General features: G+C 42.1%; 1 protein-coding gene across 1 annotated transcript in view; it reads left to right on the top strand.

The window, feature by feature from the left end:
* DOCK1 (dedicator of cytokinesis 1) overlaps window positions 1-18,606 on the top strand; it is a gene marked incomplete at its 5' end in the record, with an annotated part of 272,626 nt that overhangs the window by 210,263 nt on the left and 43,757 nt on the right. Inside the window, 5 exons of the mRNA XM_080347839.1 lie at window positions 1,220-1,305; window positions 1,493-1,649; window positions 4,641-4,681; window positions 5,916-6,006; window positions 10,317-10,436. Coding sequence (XP_080203965.1) covers window positions 1,220-1,305; window positions 1,493-1,649; window positions 4,641-4,681; window positions 5,916-6,006; window positions 10,317-10,436 — 495 coding nt within the window. The remainder of the gene's footprint in view (window positions 1-1,219; window positions 1,306-1,492; window positions 1,650-4,640; window positions 4,682-5,915; window positions 6,007-10,316; window positions 10,437-18,606) is intronic.

Genomic DNA, 18,606 nt, shown 5'->3' on the forward strand with positions numbered 1-18,606 from the left:
AATAACCTATAAAGAATAAGAGGTGGGGAAGTGCAGCACTGGGAAGGGAAGCTGATGGCTTGAATGGAGATGCAAGAGGGGTCCATAGGCTGCTGCTGAGCCCCGTGGTTGTGCAGGTGCATCCTCGGTCGAGCTACAGACAGTCCATTCTTTTTATATTTATCCATTATATACTGTTAATATTAACTGCAGATTCAAAGTACATCTCTTGACATTTACGAAATGTTAGCAGGCTTCATTCTTGTGCGGGTGGCCCTTTGCTTCTCCCTGGAACAGTCAGTTGGGGATTGCTTCAGCAAGTGACGGTGGAAAAATGGGAAGACAACTGTTCTGTCAATAAATTCCCAGTCTGGGTGATGGGGTCCGATCCCCTGGCACAGTTTCTCTTCTCACGCGGGCTCTTCTGCTGAGGTCTGTGACAACAGGCTGTGTCACTAATCGTGTGGATGTCTGTGCTTATTTAATGAAGAATTAGCAATTAGGTGACCAGACCAATTTGTTCCATAGGGTGATCCTTCCTCCACTCAGTTTGCATTTGTTCCTAACCCGGGCCCTGGGGAAAGTAGCAGCAACAGGTGAAACCCTCTGTAATCATTAAAAATCCAGTTTGCACTTAAAATCTATTCTGATGCCCACTCAAGTTTGCATTCTTTTATTATTGCCCAAATATCAATATTACTCTGAAGTTGTTTGAAACAACTTCCCTCCCCTCTGCAGTGATTTATTAACAGGTGTGTTAATTGAGTTCTGCCCCTCCGTGAGAGTATCTGTGCTGAAAAAGGATGTTAGTGATGCTGGGTTGTGCTCCAGCCTTGTGTGTTATATATCCTCTTTCATACAGCTTTCAACATGTTTTATTTTACTGTTTTAGCCATTACCATTATTGCAGGGGACATTCTGTCCCTGGCTTTGTGTCTCCTTTTTTCCCGCCTTTGTTCTTCTCATTAATCTCCTTATGTAGTTTTTCGTAATGCAAATATTTACACTTCACTTAACAACATGACCAATGATTTCTTTAGCAAAAAAGTCCTTGTAGGGCAGCAGAACATTGTAGGTAGTTTAATACCAGAGACTGCGAACTCTTAAAGTCAATCATGCTTTAAAATAGTGGCTAAACATCTCAGCGAGGTACCCAACCAATCTGTGAACCATCGAGGCTACAGTAATAAAGTGAAATATTTGCTATCTGATTATTTACGCTTGCTTTGTTTAATTATAGTTCGAAAATGAGATCATCACGAAACTGGATCATGAAGTGGAAGGAGGCAGAGGGGACGAACAGTACAAAGTGCTATTTGACAAAATGTAAGTGTTGATCAGCGGTGAGATTTATGTCACTGTAAAGTCAGGGGAGAGAGCAATTAGACCACAATGAACTTTGTAGCCCAGAAATAATTAAAAGCTGTTAATGACGCGCAATATTTAAAATCGCACCTGAGTCAAGGTTTTTTTCTGGGTGTGATTAACAAGGCGAACGTAATTGGTTTTTCAGCCTCCTGGAGCACTGCAGAAAACACAAATACCTTGCTAAGAGCGGGGAAACTTTCGTGAAACTCGTTGTCCGCTTAATGGAGAGGTTGTTGGACTACAGGACCATCATGCACGACGAGAACAAGGAGAACCGCATGAGCTGCACCGTCAACGTGCTGGTAAGCGAGGGGCCGCCCGCCTGAACTGGCTCCTGCACTCTCAATTTGACACCTTTAACAGACAATTCTGTGTAAAACAGAGTACGTATTGGGATTCTCACGGAAGCCTGAAATACGTGTTTTTTTAATGAAGGTGAATCTGTGAAAACGTGGGTTATTAATTCTTTATTTGGTTCTAAGGAAAGATTTAAGACGGAACGTTTCAGGGCCCAATCTTTGAGGGCTGTTCATTGACATTTACAGTTGATGTTTGAACAACTTGATGCAGAAAAACACTCTGACATACAGAACACTGGAGTAATGTGCAGTTTACTACCAAATCTATCGTGCATTTGCAAGCCCATTTTCTATTCTGCTTACTACTCAGCTGCTGTGTTCAACATATTTGAAGAAATTTAAGTGTTGCTGTTTCATTCACAGCAGAAAAAGCTCAGGGTTTTTTCCTCACTGATATGAAATTTCCTTCTCTTAGTTCCAGAAATTCTGGTCTATCTGCTCTGTAATATATTCAGGCTGGATTTGGAAGCAGTAGCTGTTGTCCCCATAACACTCAGGTCATGCTTATTGGTGGAGGCATTAGAGTATGAGAATTTACTAGCATAAAATCAGCGCATATGGAATAATTATGCCCAAATAAATTTTAGAGACCCCTAAACATAGTACTAGCTAGATTTGATTCTTCCAATAGGACTTGATTTAAACTGCTAGCTGTTAAGTGTTCATAGCTTTCATCTCTATGTCATTAGCAAAGCTTTTATTTCATTTCAATACGTGGGGCACAGACAGTGTTTATTGCCTGATGTGATACGGCTGATGGATTTTGTTCATGCTGATTGGGAAAGATCTGAGTAAACAGTTTGTAGCTTTAGCACTTGCAAGTAATGCAAACGTCCTCGGCCTTTACGCCGCAGTGTCGCATGAGCCGTAAATGAAACGGCGCCCATTGGAGTGGGAGAGGAGACAGAGACATCAGATCAGAAATTGGGGTTTTAGTCTTAATTCGTTGCCCACAGAAGAGTCGTAGCAGCCCCCTGCACAATATTTGAGTTGGAAAAGCCAGCCAGTTCGCACCAGATAGGAAATAAAAACCAGATTCACTATATGCACTAAAACATGACAACGATTTATAAAACAAGGAAAGTTGCCTAAGGAAGGTCAATTTATTTCTCCTTCCCTTCATCATAATACTCCGAGACATCCCAGTAATTCTTGCTGTCCCAAGAACGGGGGGACCGATGACACACTCGGGGCTTGGGTTTGTTTTCTCTAAGTGTCTCTAACAGCGTCTCCTGCTGCTGGGTTTTGTCATCGGATTTTTCTTCAAGTATTCACAGATGATAAATATTGTGGGCGATTTGCTGCTGTCAAGTTAAATCACCGTTAGACATCCGCACACAACCCTGCCACGAAACCTGCGGGAATGCAGAAAAGCATCGCAGGGCAGGACTTCCCTTCATTTCCAGTAGGCGTGATTTAAAACCTTAGCTCGGTTTTAAAGTCCCGTGTGCCCTTCGGGGCCAACACAGACTTTTCATCATTCTCCGTGCACCCGAAGTGAAATTTATGCCCTTGTAAAAATCCAACCCAGGGCTGATCCTCAGCACAATTCCCACCTGAGGTCTCAAAGAGTTCTTAATTGGGACTTTAATGATGCAGAGGCTTTCATGGGATTAAGTTTGTCTGTATTGACTAGAGTTTAAGGCAAGGTTTTGATATGCATTTAAGCTGATGTTAAAGAAACTGCTAGGAGGGATCTTGCTGAAACCTCATGCTCTTCCCCTCCATTTATTTTTCATCCCCATCAATTCTTGTGGCCACATGTGAAGGGGGAGGTGGGACCTGCACCCAAAGATGGGGCAGGGGCTGGGTTTGGGGGAGAGGGAACCGCAGGACATAGGCTGTGGGTTAGCGCCAGCCCGCTGCCCAAGGCTCTTCCCATTTCACTTCATTCGATGCTGCTTCTTGAGCTGCCTCAGAAGAGCGGAGCAGCTGGTGGGAATATTGGGATAATATGGTGTTACGTTATTGATCCCCCTCGAGTCAGAAGTCTCTTCTACTTGACAAAAAAAACCCAATAAAAACGCAAATAAGAAAAAACAGCAGAGAATTTTCATGTGGTTTTGCTTGTCTTTGGAGTTGAACTCAGAGCCAGTGAGCAGTTATGTCAACTAAAATGGGATATTCCCTAAAAAATCCATCAACTCTGGTAGGCAGATTCTATCTTGTATTTTGGTTCTCTTTGAAGGGAACAGTTTCCTATTGGCTTTATGCATCTGTTAGTGGCTACGCAGACTGGTTTAATTTAGCATTGGAATATACTGTACCTCAGTGAAGGAGAAATTTCTGTGTATTTTGTTTTCTTAGATATCTTTTAACTTTTGAAGGCAAACTTTAAATTAGATTCTGAAGTGCCTTTAATATCTCGCCCAATTTATCATCTCTTACATTTACCATGTTTGTAGTGTTAACTGGTTTATCTCAAGACCGGAGGCATCGAGAGATTTCTGAAGAGAGTGATGATGATGTGTGGCATATGAAACCAGATAAATAACACTAATCTAACTTTTTATTTCTGAAGAAACTATTAGAATTCAAGGGCAGATGATGTATTGCTCCAATAAGGTTTGGAGTTTTCAATCCATACAACAACTGTTGCTTAAAAATTACATTTTTGTGTATTACCAAATTTCAACTGAAAATGGTTAATGATGTGTGACTTGCAAATGCCACAAGCAAATTTCCAGCAGTACTGTTCTTGCAAATTCTTAACCTTTGCAATGAGACATAAGCCCTAATACGCTACATCATGAAACATCACAGCATTAGACTTTGTAAGTTAAATAACTTGTGTTCTATCACTAGAGGCAAATTTCGTGTTGCACTTTTGAGGCTGATGTTATGCAATTATGAATTTTTAATTTAGAGCATGTTCTGTGTACATTCCAGCCTGTAAAATCAAAGACTTTGTAACCAAATTATGTTGTTTTTCAGAATTTCTACAAGGAGATTGAAAGAGAAGAAATGTACATAAGGTTTGTAAACATGACCAGGGACAAACTCTGCTTGACTTACTCTTGCGTAACTGGAGAAAATTAAGTTCATATTAAGCATCTGCTTGAGGGCTGGAGGAAAAAGAAGTAATAAAAAAACCCCATATACCTTTACTGAACCTTAAGAACATTACAAAGCTGATTTTCACTGAGACCAGTTAGACTCAAGAGATTATTTTTGTCCCCCTTCGCCACCTCCTTCAGTTACATTGTGATGGACACTGAAATACTCAGGAGCATCAGCACATGGATAAAATAAATAACTCAAAAGACGTATTTTACGTCCTGGCGAGGTACAAAATAGGTGACTCGGGGTAAAAAGGGCTGTTAAATAATGTCACGACTGGTACTTATCTTAAATGTAAAGCTTTTAGGAACCTTTCAGAATCTATTTTCTCACAAAGTAAAAATGGGAATGCGTTGTTGCGCTTTTTGTAAACCTCAGGGTTCCTGGTCCTCTATTTGTTCTTTGGCTTAAAATTGGCTAGACTGTTGTGCTAAAATGATGAAGCTTTTGTTTTCGCTGCTATTTTAGGTATCTAAATAGTATTCATGAATTCATTCTCAGATGCTTGTCACCTTTTTGGAAGAATTTTCACTTGGGAACTCGCTTCCTGTTGTTTAAATGGTTTTAATCTTTGTTTTCTTGATTTGCAAACAGAAAATAAAAGGTACCAAAGGCAGGTTTGATAACTGCTCCATTCGGATTGATGCCCCTGTTCAGCATCACAAACTGTCAGACCCCCACCCGAATTCTATCCTGTTTCTGTTAACAAACTTATAATGTATCGTAATGAATATCAAAGTTCTGTGTTTTCACTGGCGTTTTTGAAATACAATATTAATAGGTATTTTGCTTTGATTCTTTTAAAAATTTTCATTAAAAAAAATGAAGATAAGCCCCTTCTAGAGCTGTAGTGAAGCTGAAGTTAAGGGAGAGTAATTATACATCTCCGTAGCCGAACAATTAGAGCAATATCTCTTGCACAAAATCAGTATTGGATTCATTACACACCAAAAGTTATTTATATCTATTGGAAAAAAAACCCCACAGCAGAAATGCAAATGTTCCTAAAGGTGTCTGCACGCAGAAATACGGGCTTTGGATAATCCCACATATATTTAGTTGTTTGAGGATAGAGTTGAGCTGTTGTAATCTTCAACATGAATTATTTAGTTGCATTTAAGAGCCAACCATTGTTTCTGTTGCTTGCAGGTATTTGTACAAGCTGTGTGACCTGCACAAGGAATGCGATAACTACACGGAGGCCGCCTACACGTTGCTGCTGCATGCAAAGCTCCTCAAGGTAAACGCCCAAGCACGGTGCGAGCGTTGAAAATCATGTTATTGATAACCTATAGAAGTATTGTTTGTCGGTCTTGCAGCAGCTGCACTTTGAACTGATGAGCAATTATGTGCTGCTGCTTATGCACATGTAATTAATAACACAGGAAAGCAGCCCCTGCCATTCCTGAACACTTTGCTCTTCTTGGCCTGGAAATCAAGTTATAAGTTGCAAGCTGTAATTAAAATTAATTTTAGATATCAAAATGATGTAATGTGTGGAAGCAGCTAAACGCGTGCTGTAGTAAATCAGCTCTCTGCAGGATTGTTTCTGCAAAGGCAACACACGGCAGTGCTGGCGACTGTCCGCAGGGGCTCTGGGCTGTCCGGAGATTCACTTTTGATTTTGGAACATTAGATTCAAATAGTCTTCTTGCCAAGCTCATGCATTTAAAAGTTAGGTATAATTTTAATGCAGTTTATAGCACCTTTAAAGAGACATAACCATATTGCCTTTCTTCAAGGAACGTTTGGTGCAACCCACGATATAAGTAAATGAAGTGTTTTATCTATACGAAGTGCATATAGATAAAGCATTTGAGTTTTTAACACTATATAGCATCACTCAGAAATGTAACCGAGCCATATTTCGTAAGCGTTAATCTCACCAAAAACTTTCTGGATAAGTGTTGTCTCGAACACGCAGCTCGTTTCTGTGAGCGTGTCACCGGTGTGGGAGGATGGTGCAGTCTGCACTGAGCACCTGTGTCAGGAAATTCACAGAATAATCCCAGAATGTCAGGGGTTGGAAGGGACCTGGAAAGCTCATTCAGTGCAATCCCCCCATGGAGCAGGAACACCCAGATGAGGTTACATAGGAAGGTGTCCAGGCGGGTTGAAATGTCTGCACAGAAGGAGACTCCACAACCCCCTGGGCAGCCTGGGCCAGGCTCTGCCACCCTCACCAGGAACAGGTTTCTTCTCAAATTTAAGTGGAACCTCCTGTGTTCCAGTTTGAACCCATTACCCCTTCTCCTACCATTGGTTGTCACCAGAAGAGCCTGGCTCCATCTTCCTGACACTCCCCCTTTCCATATTGATCCCCAGGAATGAGTCCCCCCTCAGTGTCCTCTTGTCCAGCTCCAGAGCCCCAGCTCCCTCAGCCTTTCCTCACACGGGAGATGCTCCACTCCCTTCAGCATCTTGGTGGCTGCGCTGGACTCTCTGCAGCAGTTCCCTGTCCTGCTGGAACTGAGGGGCCACAACTGGACACAAGATTCCAGGTGTGGTCTCCCCAGGGCAGAGCAGAGGGGCAGGAGAACCTCTCTGACCTACTGACCACCTCCTTCTAACCCACCCCAGGTACCATTGGCTTCCTGGCCACAAGGGCCCAGTGCTGGCTCATGGTCACCCTGCTGTCCCCAGGACCCCCAGCTCCCTTTCCCCTACGCTGCTCTCCAACAGGTCGTTCCCAACTTACACTGGAACCTGGGATTGTTCCTGCCCAGATGCAAGACTCTACACTTGTCCTTGTTCTATTTCATTAAGTTTTTCCCTGCCCAGCTCTCCAGCCTGTCCAGGTCTCTGATGGCAGCACAGCTTCCAGTGTCACCACAGCTCCCAGCTCGGTGTCATCAGCAGACTTGCTGATAGTGCACTCTATTCCCTCATCCAAGTCATTGATGAATATATTGAATAATACTGGTCCCAGGTTTAATGGTTTAATACTGGTCCCAGGTTTAATGTAGCCCAGTCGTCTAAATCAGTATTTTCTGAAGCGTTTGCTTTAGTCTGGTTTGTCTTCCTCAACGTCTCCGCATCCACAGTGAAATGTTCCTCTCTCCAGGGACACCTGGGGCTCCTTCTGCTCCTCTCCGGATGGGGCAGAGAGTCAGGGACACAATAATTGAGAACTGCACTTTTCCCTTCATCTGTTTCTCATGCCAGTGGCGAGTGTATTGCAACCTCTAAGTTATTGCAACTTCTGTATGATTGCAACCTTCTTTATTATTGCGACTTCTGTATTATTGCAACCTCTGAATTATTGCAACCTCCTCTATTATCGCAACCTCTGTATTATTGCAGCCTTCTGTATTACTACAGAAGTTGCGCTAATGGTACCATATTTCATAAAGAAAATCTATCTCATTCTGTGCAACAGATTGTTCCTGTCAATCTTGAATGTAATCTAAGCAATCCCAAGCAAAATGCGAGTGTAAAATATCCATCTTGAATGGTTGAAAAGTGGAAGGTGTTAAGAGAAATGCTTCTAATGGATGTGCTGAGAATTATTCATACCTCAAAACTGAGCACAGCACGTCCAAGCTGTAACAAGACTAAACATGATGCGGAGCGTACTTGTGCCATTGAAATCAAGGCACTTAGAAACGTATTTACTGTATTTTAAAATAAACTGAGGGTCATTACACAAGAAAACATCAGCAAGATTCATCTGGAGTGCCAAAGCGCTGTAGCAATTGCTGTATTGGTCATTAAAAGCAAGGACAGAGCTCTGGTGACATTTTGGGAGCTGAGACGCGTGTCGGGGTGACGCGGTGAGGAGGCGGCTCTGACACCTGCGTGGCTCAGCCCGGGGCCGCCGGCTGCGAATACAGTGAGTAACTCGCCCAGTCGGCGGCTCGAAAGGTCTCTCTTGTTCCCACGAGGGATTTAAAACAGAACGGCCAAATTGTGCAACACTTGCTCATCACGCTCTGCGTGACTGAACCTTTTAGAGCAGACAGAGCTTCACTCCCTTCCGCAGGTGATGTGTTTGCTGGGAAAATGTTTGAGTGAACCATGCCATAAAATGTCATTCAGACTTTTAGCTGTTATGGCTTGAACTTGCCAGTCAATACGCTTTATGTGACCTTAAATTAGAGTTCAGCCGATTTTGACTTACATCTTTTTTTACAGAAGGTCTTCAGAGACTAGATGAGTATCTTAATATCCTCCTTTAATTTACTGACAATAAATACCCAGTTTTCTTTTCTCACAATGCAAATGGATAGAAGATGGCAAATGTAAGGGTAGTATTTATTGAAGATTTTAGTCACTAAGCAGATGTTTGTTTATAAATATAGTTGCTTCACAGTTTGGAAATATTTTATTATACATAATCACAGAATGTCAGGGATTGGAAGGGACCTCGAAAGCTCATCCAGTCCAATTCCCCCGCCAGAGCAGCAACAAATATAGATATAATTATCTAATAGAGTATCCTGTTACTACCAGTAGTTTGCAGTGGATGGAGAAGTTCGGTATCACTTGAGAAGCAGCGATATTGTGGGGTGTGTAACTTAAAGCAATTGAGTTTTTCTTTCAGACCTTGAGGACAAGACTTTCAATGACACTCATCACTGGCATATATTTCATCACGTCCATTTTAATGGGATCACATTTGGGTCAGGACTGAGAGCTTTCAAGAGTTTCACCTTTAAATTTGTGAGAAGGCTGTCTCTGCATTTCCTTCAAATTGCTGCAAGTCAGTGAACCACACTTAGGAGACTTCAGTTGTATTTTTAACCCGTTTAGTCAAAATGAAGATGTTCAGAACTAACAAAAGATAGTGGCTCTCAATGTGCCAAAAAAAATGCCATTGCATTGCAGCTTCTGCGAAGTTTGTGTTGCTCAGAAACAGCTTTGCGGTACCAAGTTGTCTGCTTTAGACAAACACCAACATTTGGGCCAAATTAAGGAGTAATTATGTGTAATTTAATAACATATAGGAGGTAAAACTGGATGATGCAACAGCAGTTCTGTGAATAAATCTGTGACTTGCTGATCTTTGGTTCAATTTCTTCTTTTCCTAAAGTTACACCGCTTTATTTCTGTGGGCAGTCCTCCTTCTGTAGTACCTTTGATTTTCGGACAAGAAAGCGAAGAGTTCTTCAATTAATTTAGTTTTTGAACTTGGTTTCGTAAGGCAACAAGTCCTAGATGAGTACCCATCCCTATGAGATTGAACCTCTCTATGAGAAGTCCCATTTGGTATATTGGAGGTTTGTGATTTGATTTGATTTGATTTGATTTGATTTGATTTGATAGCGTTTTGTGAGTCTCCAAGGTATTAATTTCCTGCCAGCCTCGTGAAAACAGACACCTATGGAAAGGCAGGATTTGGGATTAGAATCTTGTGCAGGGAAAAGGCTCCAGTGTTGTCTCATCCCCACATAGGTTGTAGGAAATTAAAAGAAAAATCATTGTTCGTGCATTAGCTGTGGTACCACTTCTTTAAATAAAATACGTGTGTTTTATTTAGCCTAATTTTACTGATATATTTCATAACGTTGGATTTGCTCTCACATTTCTTCTCTTTCTTGTGTGGTGTAGTGGTCGGAAGAAGCATGTGCAGCACATCTTACCCAGCGGGATGGATACCAGGCTGCTACTCAAGGACAGCTCAAAGATCAGCTGTATCAAGAAATTATCCATTACTTTGACAAGGGCAAGGTAAAAAGGGAAGAAAAAAGTGCAAAGAATGTTTCATTGCTTTTCTCTCCAACTTCGAAGTTGAATAGTAAACATAGTTTGCATCAAGTGACCTTCAGGGAGCTTTAAACTTGTAAGGTATTTGATGGGTTTTATGTAAATGGTGCACCAGCCAGCACTTAAAGATAATAATACTTAAAAAAGTAAAAAAATCTATCAATGGTACATTTATAACTACTGTGTTAAGAGTAAATATATGTGCATATGATGCCATGGAGAAAATAAAGAAGCGGTGCGTGTGATTTGGGGTCTTTTCCAGCAGTTAGCGTAGCTGATGCAGTCCTTCAGCTGCCCTTGTTTTTCCTTGTGTACACAGAATGATTCACTTAGAGAATGGGTGTCTGTGCTTCATGTCACAAGATGAGAGTATTTCCTTGCAATTGCTTATTTTATTGGAAGATGAATTTGCTTTTGGCCTTGCGTGGGGGGAAAGGGAGAGTGTTGGTGTCATCTGTCCACAGAGATGGAGGGGGAGATATAGGGATGGATCAGTGTTTGGATGGTTCGTGCACAAAATGTTCAAATATAGAAGCAGAAATCTCTTTGTGAGAATATTTCAGAAACACCAAATTGGGTTTTTAAAGCAATCTTTGTTGCCTAAGTGTAGTGCAAACAGAAATGTCTAGAAAATTATCCAACCAGCTCATGTTTTCCAAGAAAGTTTTTAGCAGAATCAGTATTTTGATAGAAACTTTTCTTAAAAAGTCCAGTTTTATACCTTAACGCAATGCAATATTTAGAAGTTGCTAATAGATGATGCTCTAAGAATTGTGCTTGAGCTGGGCTACAGGAACAGGCTGCGCGGGGCTGGGGCTCTGCAGGTGCTCTGCTTGCCACACCACCCAGAAAAGCTTTACTAACCCTTTACTAACCCAGTAACTCGTTAGAATTAGGGTCATAGCTGATTTAACGGTATATTTTAATATTATGTTCCTCTCTGGAAAGGATAAAGCCAGAAGTGTTATGTTTTTATTTTGCTTTTTCACGACTCTATGGCTTCACAGATCGTCTTTTAAGGTGCTGGTATTCAGGCAGTTTTGAGCACCAGGCTGATGTGTTTTAGCTGTAAATTAAAAACTCCATCGTTCTTTCCTTTTTCCTCCTAGTTAAATAACTGAATCTTCATTAGTGTACAATATTTGGCGAACAATGACATTGAAGGGATCGCTGTGATTACTTATTCCTGTCCCTTTGCATAACTCAAATCACAGGGCTCCTATGTGATTTCTGTAGGTGTGTGATGGAATTGTTCCTTTGCAAAGCACTCCTTCCTAGACACAAATAGTTCTTCTCTCATTTTCTGGTCACTCAGCTTGGTGATGCAAGCATCTCATGTGAATTTTCAAATGTCAGGAAGCTCCAAGTTGAGGTTTCCACAGTAGAATTAAGGTAAACCTCTCATTTGGGATGTTCTGACATTAGGTTAAATCAACTTCTTCCGTTTACCTACGCAGTTTGCAAATGTAGTCCTGCAGCTGGTTTAACTATGGCATTCCATGATGGGTAAGGCATCTCAAATAGTATTTGCTGTGCATTTTTGGAAGACTGTACCGAGAACACTGACCGGTTCATCTTTTTCTGTACCATAATCACCCAGCTGTCTCTGCCCGGCAATTCACTTGGGGTTGGTCCCACTACTTTGCTTTCTCTCCCCATAAAGTTGACAAGAGATGTCAAAAGAAGGTAATTTGACCCTGGGCAGCTGTAGAACCACTTCCAGCCTTTTACAGCAGCTCAGGAGTTTTGTTTTAAAGTTATTGCGAGACTCCAGCTGCTTGATGGGAAGCATCGGACTTGAGAGGGGAAAGGAGACGTGGTTAGAAACATTATGTAGAAGAAATGGAGGAGAAAGATTTCCTAAGGGGTGACACTTGTGTTTAAAACACTGTCTTTTTATCTTGTTTTGAAGGATGGTGTAGTTCAGCCTCTCAAAAATCACGATCCCTTTCTCTTAGCAGAGTTATTTCCCAAGAGGGAAGCACGGTGCACTTTTGGAGTGAAGACCAACTACGAGGCTTATTCCCTAAATATTAGCATTTGTGGTGAGATGAATTTAGAGGGAGGTATAATCCTCCATACACAGGCTGGACGGAGCAGACCTCTCCCTTCTAGACCAGAAGTGCCTGCGAAATCTGTAATTTAATAATACGGAGTGTGGGCGTCTCATTTTGGCTGAGAACAAAATACTAGTCCTCACCATGATATCCCTCTTATTTGTAGTTTGAGACCCATTTAATAGTCCTCATTTTGATTTCTATTTTTTAATATATTATTCTTAGGGAGCTTGCTTTGTTCCTTACAATTAACTATTGCTCCTTAAACCAGCCTCTGTAAAGCTGAAGTACACCCTTCACCTTCAGTAAATTAGTGTTTTCAGGTACAACTTCTGCATTTTGTTGTTCCTTTACTTTATGGATTTGATTCCTTATTAGTCATACTTTCCATTACTCTTCTAAGCTCCTTGTTTCCAAAATGAGATGTTGTTACTTCCAAGTTTCGCTCATATACGCATAGTTTTCTCTCTGAATTATTATCCTTCACTTCATTGCACTTTCCGGTCTCATCTCCATCTCTCTCTTGGCTTTTGCCCCGAAAAGCCGGATCCTCACGTTTATCACGGCAGTTCATCCTTTGAACTGCTCTCAAGTGTTTGCTCTTGCTGTGTTTTGCTGAAACTTCGCAATTTTCAACAAATCCCTTAATCCAGGGACTTTACTGAAACTTGGTAGGTTAGAGTAGCTCAGGACGAGAAGAAAAAATAGTGGTGGCCATAAAGTGACAAGGGAAAGGGCGTGAAATGGAGCAGCTGATGTTAGCCCATGCTAACAAACTACCGAAGCCAAGAAATACTCAGTGCCCTCGATAAACATAACATATAATTTTCAAACAGGCTTGTATGGTCTCTGGAGCCATAAAGGAAGCAGCAACGTTCTTGTTCCTACGTGGTAAATAGTACAAATTGCAGCGTGTTTTGTGTTTGCCAGTGGATCCCGCAGCCTGTAAATCAGTACGTGTTTCCCACTGCTCCTTCATATATTGAAAGCGTTGGTCTCTGGGGAGGAAAAAGTAAATGAAATCATTGATTTCTGCTCCTCCCTCCTTCGCTACCCTTCCCAAAAAAAAGTTTTACTGTTTCGCTAAAGCCACAAAACACAAAATGTTTGAAACTACCCAATAAGTGCCACGCGCTGGCTTCAAATGTCCTTTTTTCCAGCCCATGCAATGGCATCAAATGGCTTTTTCTTCCATATAAAGTGGTGAAATTCACCTGTTTGCCAAAAATGGGTGCGAGGCTCATGTCCAGCTCGTATCCCATGTCAGGTCACAAGCCCGTGAAGGGCAGAGCCGGTGTTGAGACAGCAGAGGCACAGGCGATACTGCGAGGTGTTTTAAAGGGTTACACACCTTGAATACAGTCCTAGCAATAGAGAAATACTGCTTTAACATTTTATTTAAAAAATTAAGCTTCACGTGATGTTTAATTAACGCTCTCTGAAGTTTAAACTGCTTGGAATGTCCCTCATACATCAGCAGATTGGAGGATAATATTCTTGTCCTGGACTGTTTCATTTTTACTGACCATTAACTCAGCAGGAGCTAAGAAATATCCTAAGATCCTCCTTTGCTGCTGTTAAAGAACCTCAAAAACTGACTTGGATTGCAGTTCTTTCTGGGCAACAAGATCTGAAAGTATCTCCTGCATCCTCAAAGGCTTTCCCATAAGAGTTTGCAGCTCGCGTCTACACAACTGAATTTAGTCTATACACATTTTTCTCACCAGATAAATTGTTTCTCACATTAAGGAGTTGTACATCGTACAAACACTGTGTAGTAACTCCCCGGACGGTGTCTTGGGCAAACCTGGGAAAGCTTCCAAGGCAGGAAATCTGGGAGGCAGCAGATGGGGAGTTATTGACCTTCAAGAATATAGATTTCATTTATCAGGATCCTTTGCCCTGCTGTCCTCACCTGAATAAATTCGCTCCTTAGAAAACAGCGACATTTTTCAGAGGGTCGTGCAGGGGATTTTAAACACATGGTTCCGTCTTCTGGTTACGACGTTGGAAGTTTTATCGGCTTTGGGTTTATTTTGGGGGATGTTGCAGGTGTTGTGGTCCAGCTGCGCGAGGGAAGAGCCGGGTGGTTAATGGACTCGTGGAGCTCGGGAGTTCAGAGCGCTTGACATTTTACAAATTGAGTCTTATAGTACAAGTTCTTGTTGTTCCTGCAGAGGATTAAACTGGACAATTGGATTTCCAAATAGAGATGCTGGAGCGGAGTGGGGTTTTTAAGAGGTAGTAGCAACAAAAAGTGAGTGCTTTTGGCTCCCTTGGCTGGAGAGGGCAGAAGTTGGGAGTCTTTTCCCATAGCGGGGCACTTCTATTGTGTTTTTGCAGCATGATAGAGAAAGAGGAGTTTTATCTCTTACCTACACCTAAAACTGTTCCATTAAAAATAATGTGACAAAATGTGAACAGTGTATCTTGGAAACTAACTGTTCAAGACGTTTTAAAGTCATTCCAGTAATTTAACCCAGAAATAAATGTTCATAATATCTGGTTTTTTTCCAGTTTTTCCAATTACGGAAAGAGTAGTGGTCACCAGGAAGAGTGCTAGGATTGTGCAATTACTGCATGTATGTTGTAGATGAACTAAATCTATGTCCTATTTAATTTGAGGATGCATTTTTTAGGCTCTGAAACTTTTATAATATTCATTATTAATATTAATATTTGGTAACATATAAGGAGTTTTTTCAGGCTGGGGGAGGCATGACAGAAACAGCCTCCACAGAATCACAGAATGGACTGGGTTGGAAAGACCTCAGAGATCATCAGGTCCAACCCTTGGTCCAACTCCAGTCCATTGACTAGATCATGGCACTAAGTGCCATGTCCAGTCTCAGTTTAAAAACCTCCAGGGACAGCGAGTCCAGCACCTCCCTGGGCAGCCATTCCAATGCCTGACCACTCTCTCTGCACAGAATTGCTTTCTAATCTCCAGCCTAAATTTCCCCTGGCAGAGTTGAAGCCCATGGCCCCTTATCCTATTGCTGATGCCTGGGAGAAGAGCCCAATCCCCCCTTGGCTAGAACTGCCCTTCAGGTAGTTTCAACCTGTTCACAGTCTTGACCAAGAAGGGTGGGAAGAGGAGAAAAATATAACAAATAAGATTTAATCCTGCCAAAATCATCATTTAATCAGTGCCGATGCTGCACTGCTAGGGAGGGACTGGTTACATTTGGAACACAGAGAGAACCAGGACAAGGAAAGCTATGGTATGAAAATGTGCAGAAGATGTTATGGATGACTGAAGTGCAAAAGAAAACAGGAATCAAAATAAGTAAAGGTTAAGTGATTTTGAAAGGTTTCATTTGCTGGTAATATGTTGCTTTTCTGAGTCAAAATTAACTCAGCCTCGCATGTGAGGATGTGCTCCATTTTCTGCAAATACGCTTTTGCTATTATAGTCACGTTAATTTTTGTTTAGAAATAAAAATATTAATCTGGTCCTTATCATCATTCTAGATGAGATACATAATACAGATAAAAACATTCCGATGCTTCCATTGGCAAAAATTGCCTTGCAGAGTTTAGAAACTGCCTTGCGATTTCCTGCAGACGTGATCCCTAATTATTGTGATTGTAATTAGTCATTCCGATGCATTTTTCATCCTCAAGGCGCTTTACAAACATGAGGTAACTCAGGCTCATTCCAGCCCCCTTCCCTAGATAAATAACATTATGAACCTTGTTGTAGAAATGAGAAAAATGAAGGGAAGGGGTCGAACATCACGTGGAGCCGTGAGGAGATAATGTGGGCACCCGACTCATCGTGAGCATCCTTCTTTCTGTCTGAAATAAGGTCACCGCTCCATCTCTGTTTGCCCAGCATCTGCCCATTTGTTTTCTCGAGGACTCAGAAGCTCCTTTTCCCTCGCTCAGCCGTACCCGCGCAGTTTCTAGCCCATATTTTTTCTTACTTCACTCCCTTACTTCAAGAGCATAAATCTCTGTCCTTTCTCCCTGCAGTCGCCTGTAACTATTTTTCCTTTTGCAGCTCCTTATCTCCTCTGCCATCAGCATCTCTCGGCCTCTTCCCATCCTTCTCTGGCTGCCAGGATGAATCTTTCAGCCCATCCTTGGGTTTGCCTGAAGACTGGCCCCTGTTTTGCAGGGAGGAGCAGGAACGGGGAGCACGAGCCACATCTTGCTTTTGTGGCATCAATATGTTACATGTGGGGGAAGGTGTATTGATTATTCAGCCTGACTGGGCTCCAAATTGCCAATTCCTATGGAATGACACTAAGCTGGGAGGAGTGGTGACACTGGAAGCTGTGCTGCCATCAGAGACCTGGACAGGCTGGAGAGTTGGGCGGGGAATAACCTAATGAAATTTAACAAGGGAAAGTGTAGAGTCCTGCGTCTGGGCAGGAACAACCCCAGGTTCCAGTATAGGTTGGGAAATTACATATTAGAGAGCAGTGTAGGGGAAAGGGACCTGGGGGTCCTGGTGGACAACAGGGTGACCATGAGCCAGCACTGTTCCCTTGTGGCCAGGAAGCCAATGGTACCTGGGGTGTATTAGAAAGGGGGTGGTCAGTAGATTGAGAGAGGTTCTCCTGCCCCTCTACTCTGCCCTGGTGAGACCCCATCTAGAATATTGTGTCCAGTTGTGGCCCCTCAGTTCCAGCAGGACAGGGAACTGCTGGAGAGGGTCCAGCGTAGGGCAACGAAGATGATAAAGGGAGTGGAGCATCTCTCTTATGAAGAAAGGCTGAGGGAGCTGGGGCTCTTTAGTTTGGAGAAGAGGAGACTGAGGGGTGACCTTATTAATGTTTATAAATATATAAAGGGTGAGTGCCATGAGGATGGAGCCAGGCTCTTCTCGGTGGCCAACAATGATAGGACAAGGGGTAATAGGTTCAAACTGGAACACAAGAGGTTCCACTTAAATTTGAGAAAAAACTTCTTCATGGTGAGGGTGTCAGAGCCTGGAACAGGCTGCCCAGGGGGGTTGTGGAGTCTCCTTCTCTGGGAACATTCCAACCCATCTGGACATGTTCCTGTGCGACCTCACCTGGGCGTTCCTGCTCCAGCAGGGGGATTGGACTGGATGAGCTTTTGAGGTCCCTTCCAATCCCAAACATACTGTGATACTGTGAAAATATATATATATTTGAGGCAAGGTGTCAATCTGGTGTTTGTACCACTAAATCACAGGTGGCTGTGCCCTACCTGACTCCCCAGCCCGTGCTTGCAGCGCTCTCAGTCGCACTGACAGTTGTATGAACCCTTAATGCTTTATTCTTATTTTTAATTCAGCATCTAGAACTAGAGATTTTCCTAAAAGGCTTGTTTTTTTCCAAGTTTTCTGGAAGACTCATAAATGCGACGTCAACTTGCAGATCAAAAGAGAAATAAAATTCAGCCAGCACTGATTTTGGCCTTCAAGGGGTGGGATTTCATTGGTGCGTTTTGAAGGGGCTTTTGATTTTCAGCCATTTTTGGGGGGTAAAATATTTATTTCCGCAGTGGGATGGGAGCTGTGGGATGTCTGTGCGGGTGGATGCATAACACAAACGACATGGATTTATAACTCATTCCCAATCTCAGCCAGATTTCAGCAGCAGAGGCAGATCAAGGTTGATCGCAGATAGTCTGGTGTGCGAATTTAAGCATCTTTTGGGGTTTGAGTGGTTCTTTATATTTAGAGTAGAAAAAATACACATTTAACAAACATCCTTGCTGCTCCTCATTACGGTTGTTGGCCTCTGAAGAGCTGAAGGATATTGTTAAATTTCTTTGGGTCACTTGAGACGGAAGCTGAATTTTATGGTTGAAGAACAAGAGAGGAAGAAGAACCAATGCAAATATAATGAGTATTTGTTCAAAGCAATATCTGCAAATTGCCTGTCCTGTCTAATATAGATTATACGTATTAGAGGGAGAGAGAGATGATGATGAACTATAACCAAACAGCATTTCTCCAAAGTTCTAGGTTCCGGGTGTCTTTGTGGACAGGCTGCATTTACATGTTATTGGATAGCCTGTTGGACTAGCAGGAATCACTTTATTTCTAAAGCAATTTGATAATCTTATTTGATTTGCATGAAATAGTGACACATGGG

This window comes from Nesoenas mayeri (genome assembly GCF_963082525.1).
Source record: "Nesoenas mayeri genome assembly, chromosome: 7".
In the NCBI taxonomy this organism is placed as follows: Eukaryota; Metazoa; Chordata; class Aves; order Columbiformes; family Columbidae; genus Nesoenas; species Nesoenas mayeri.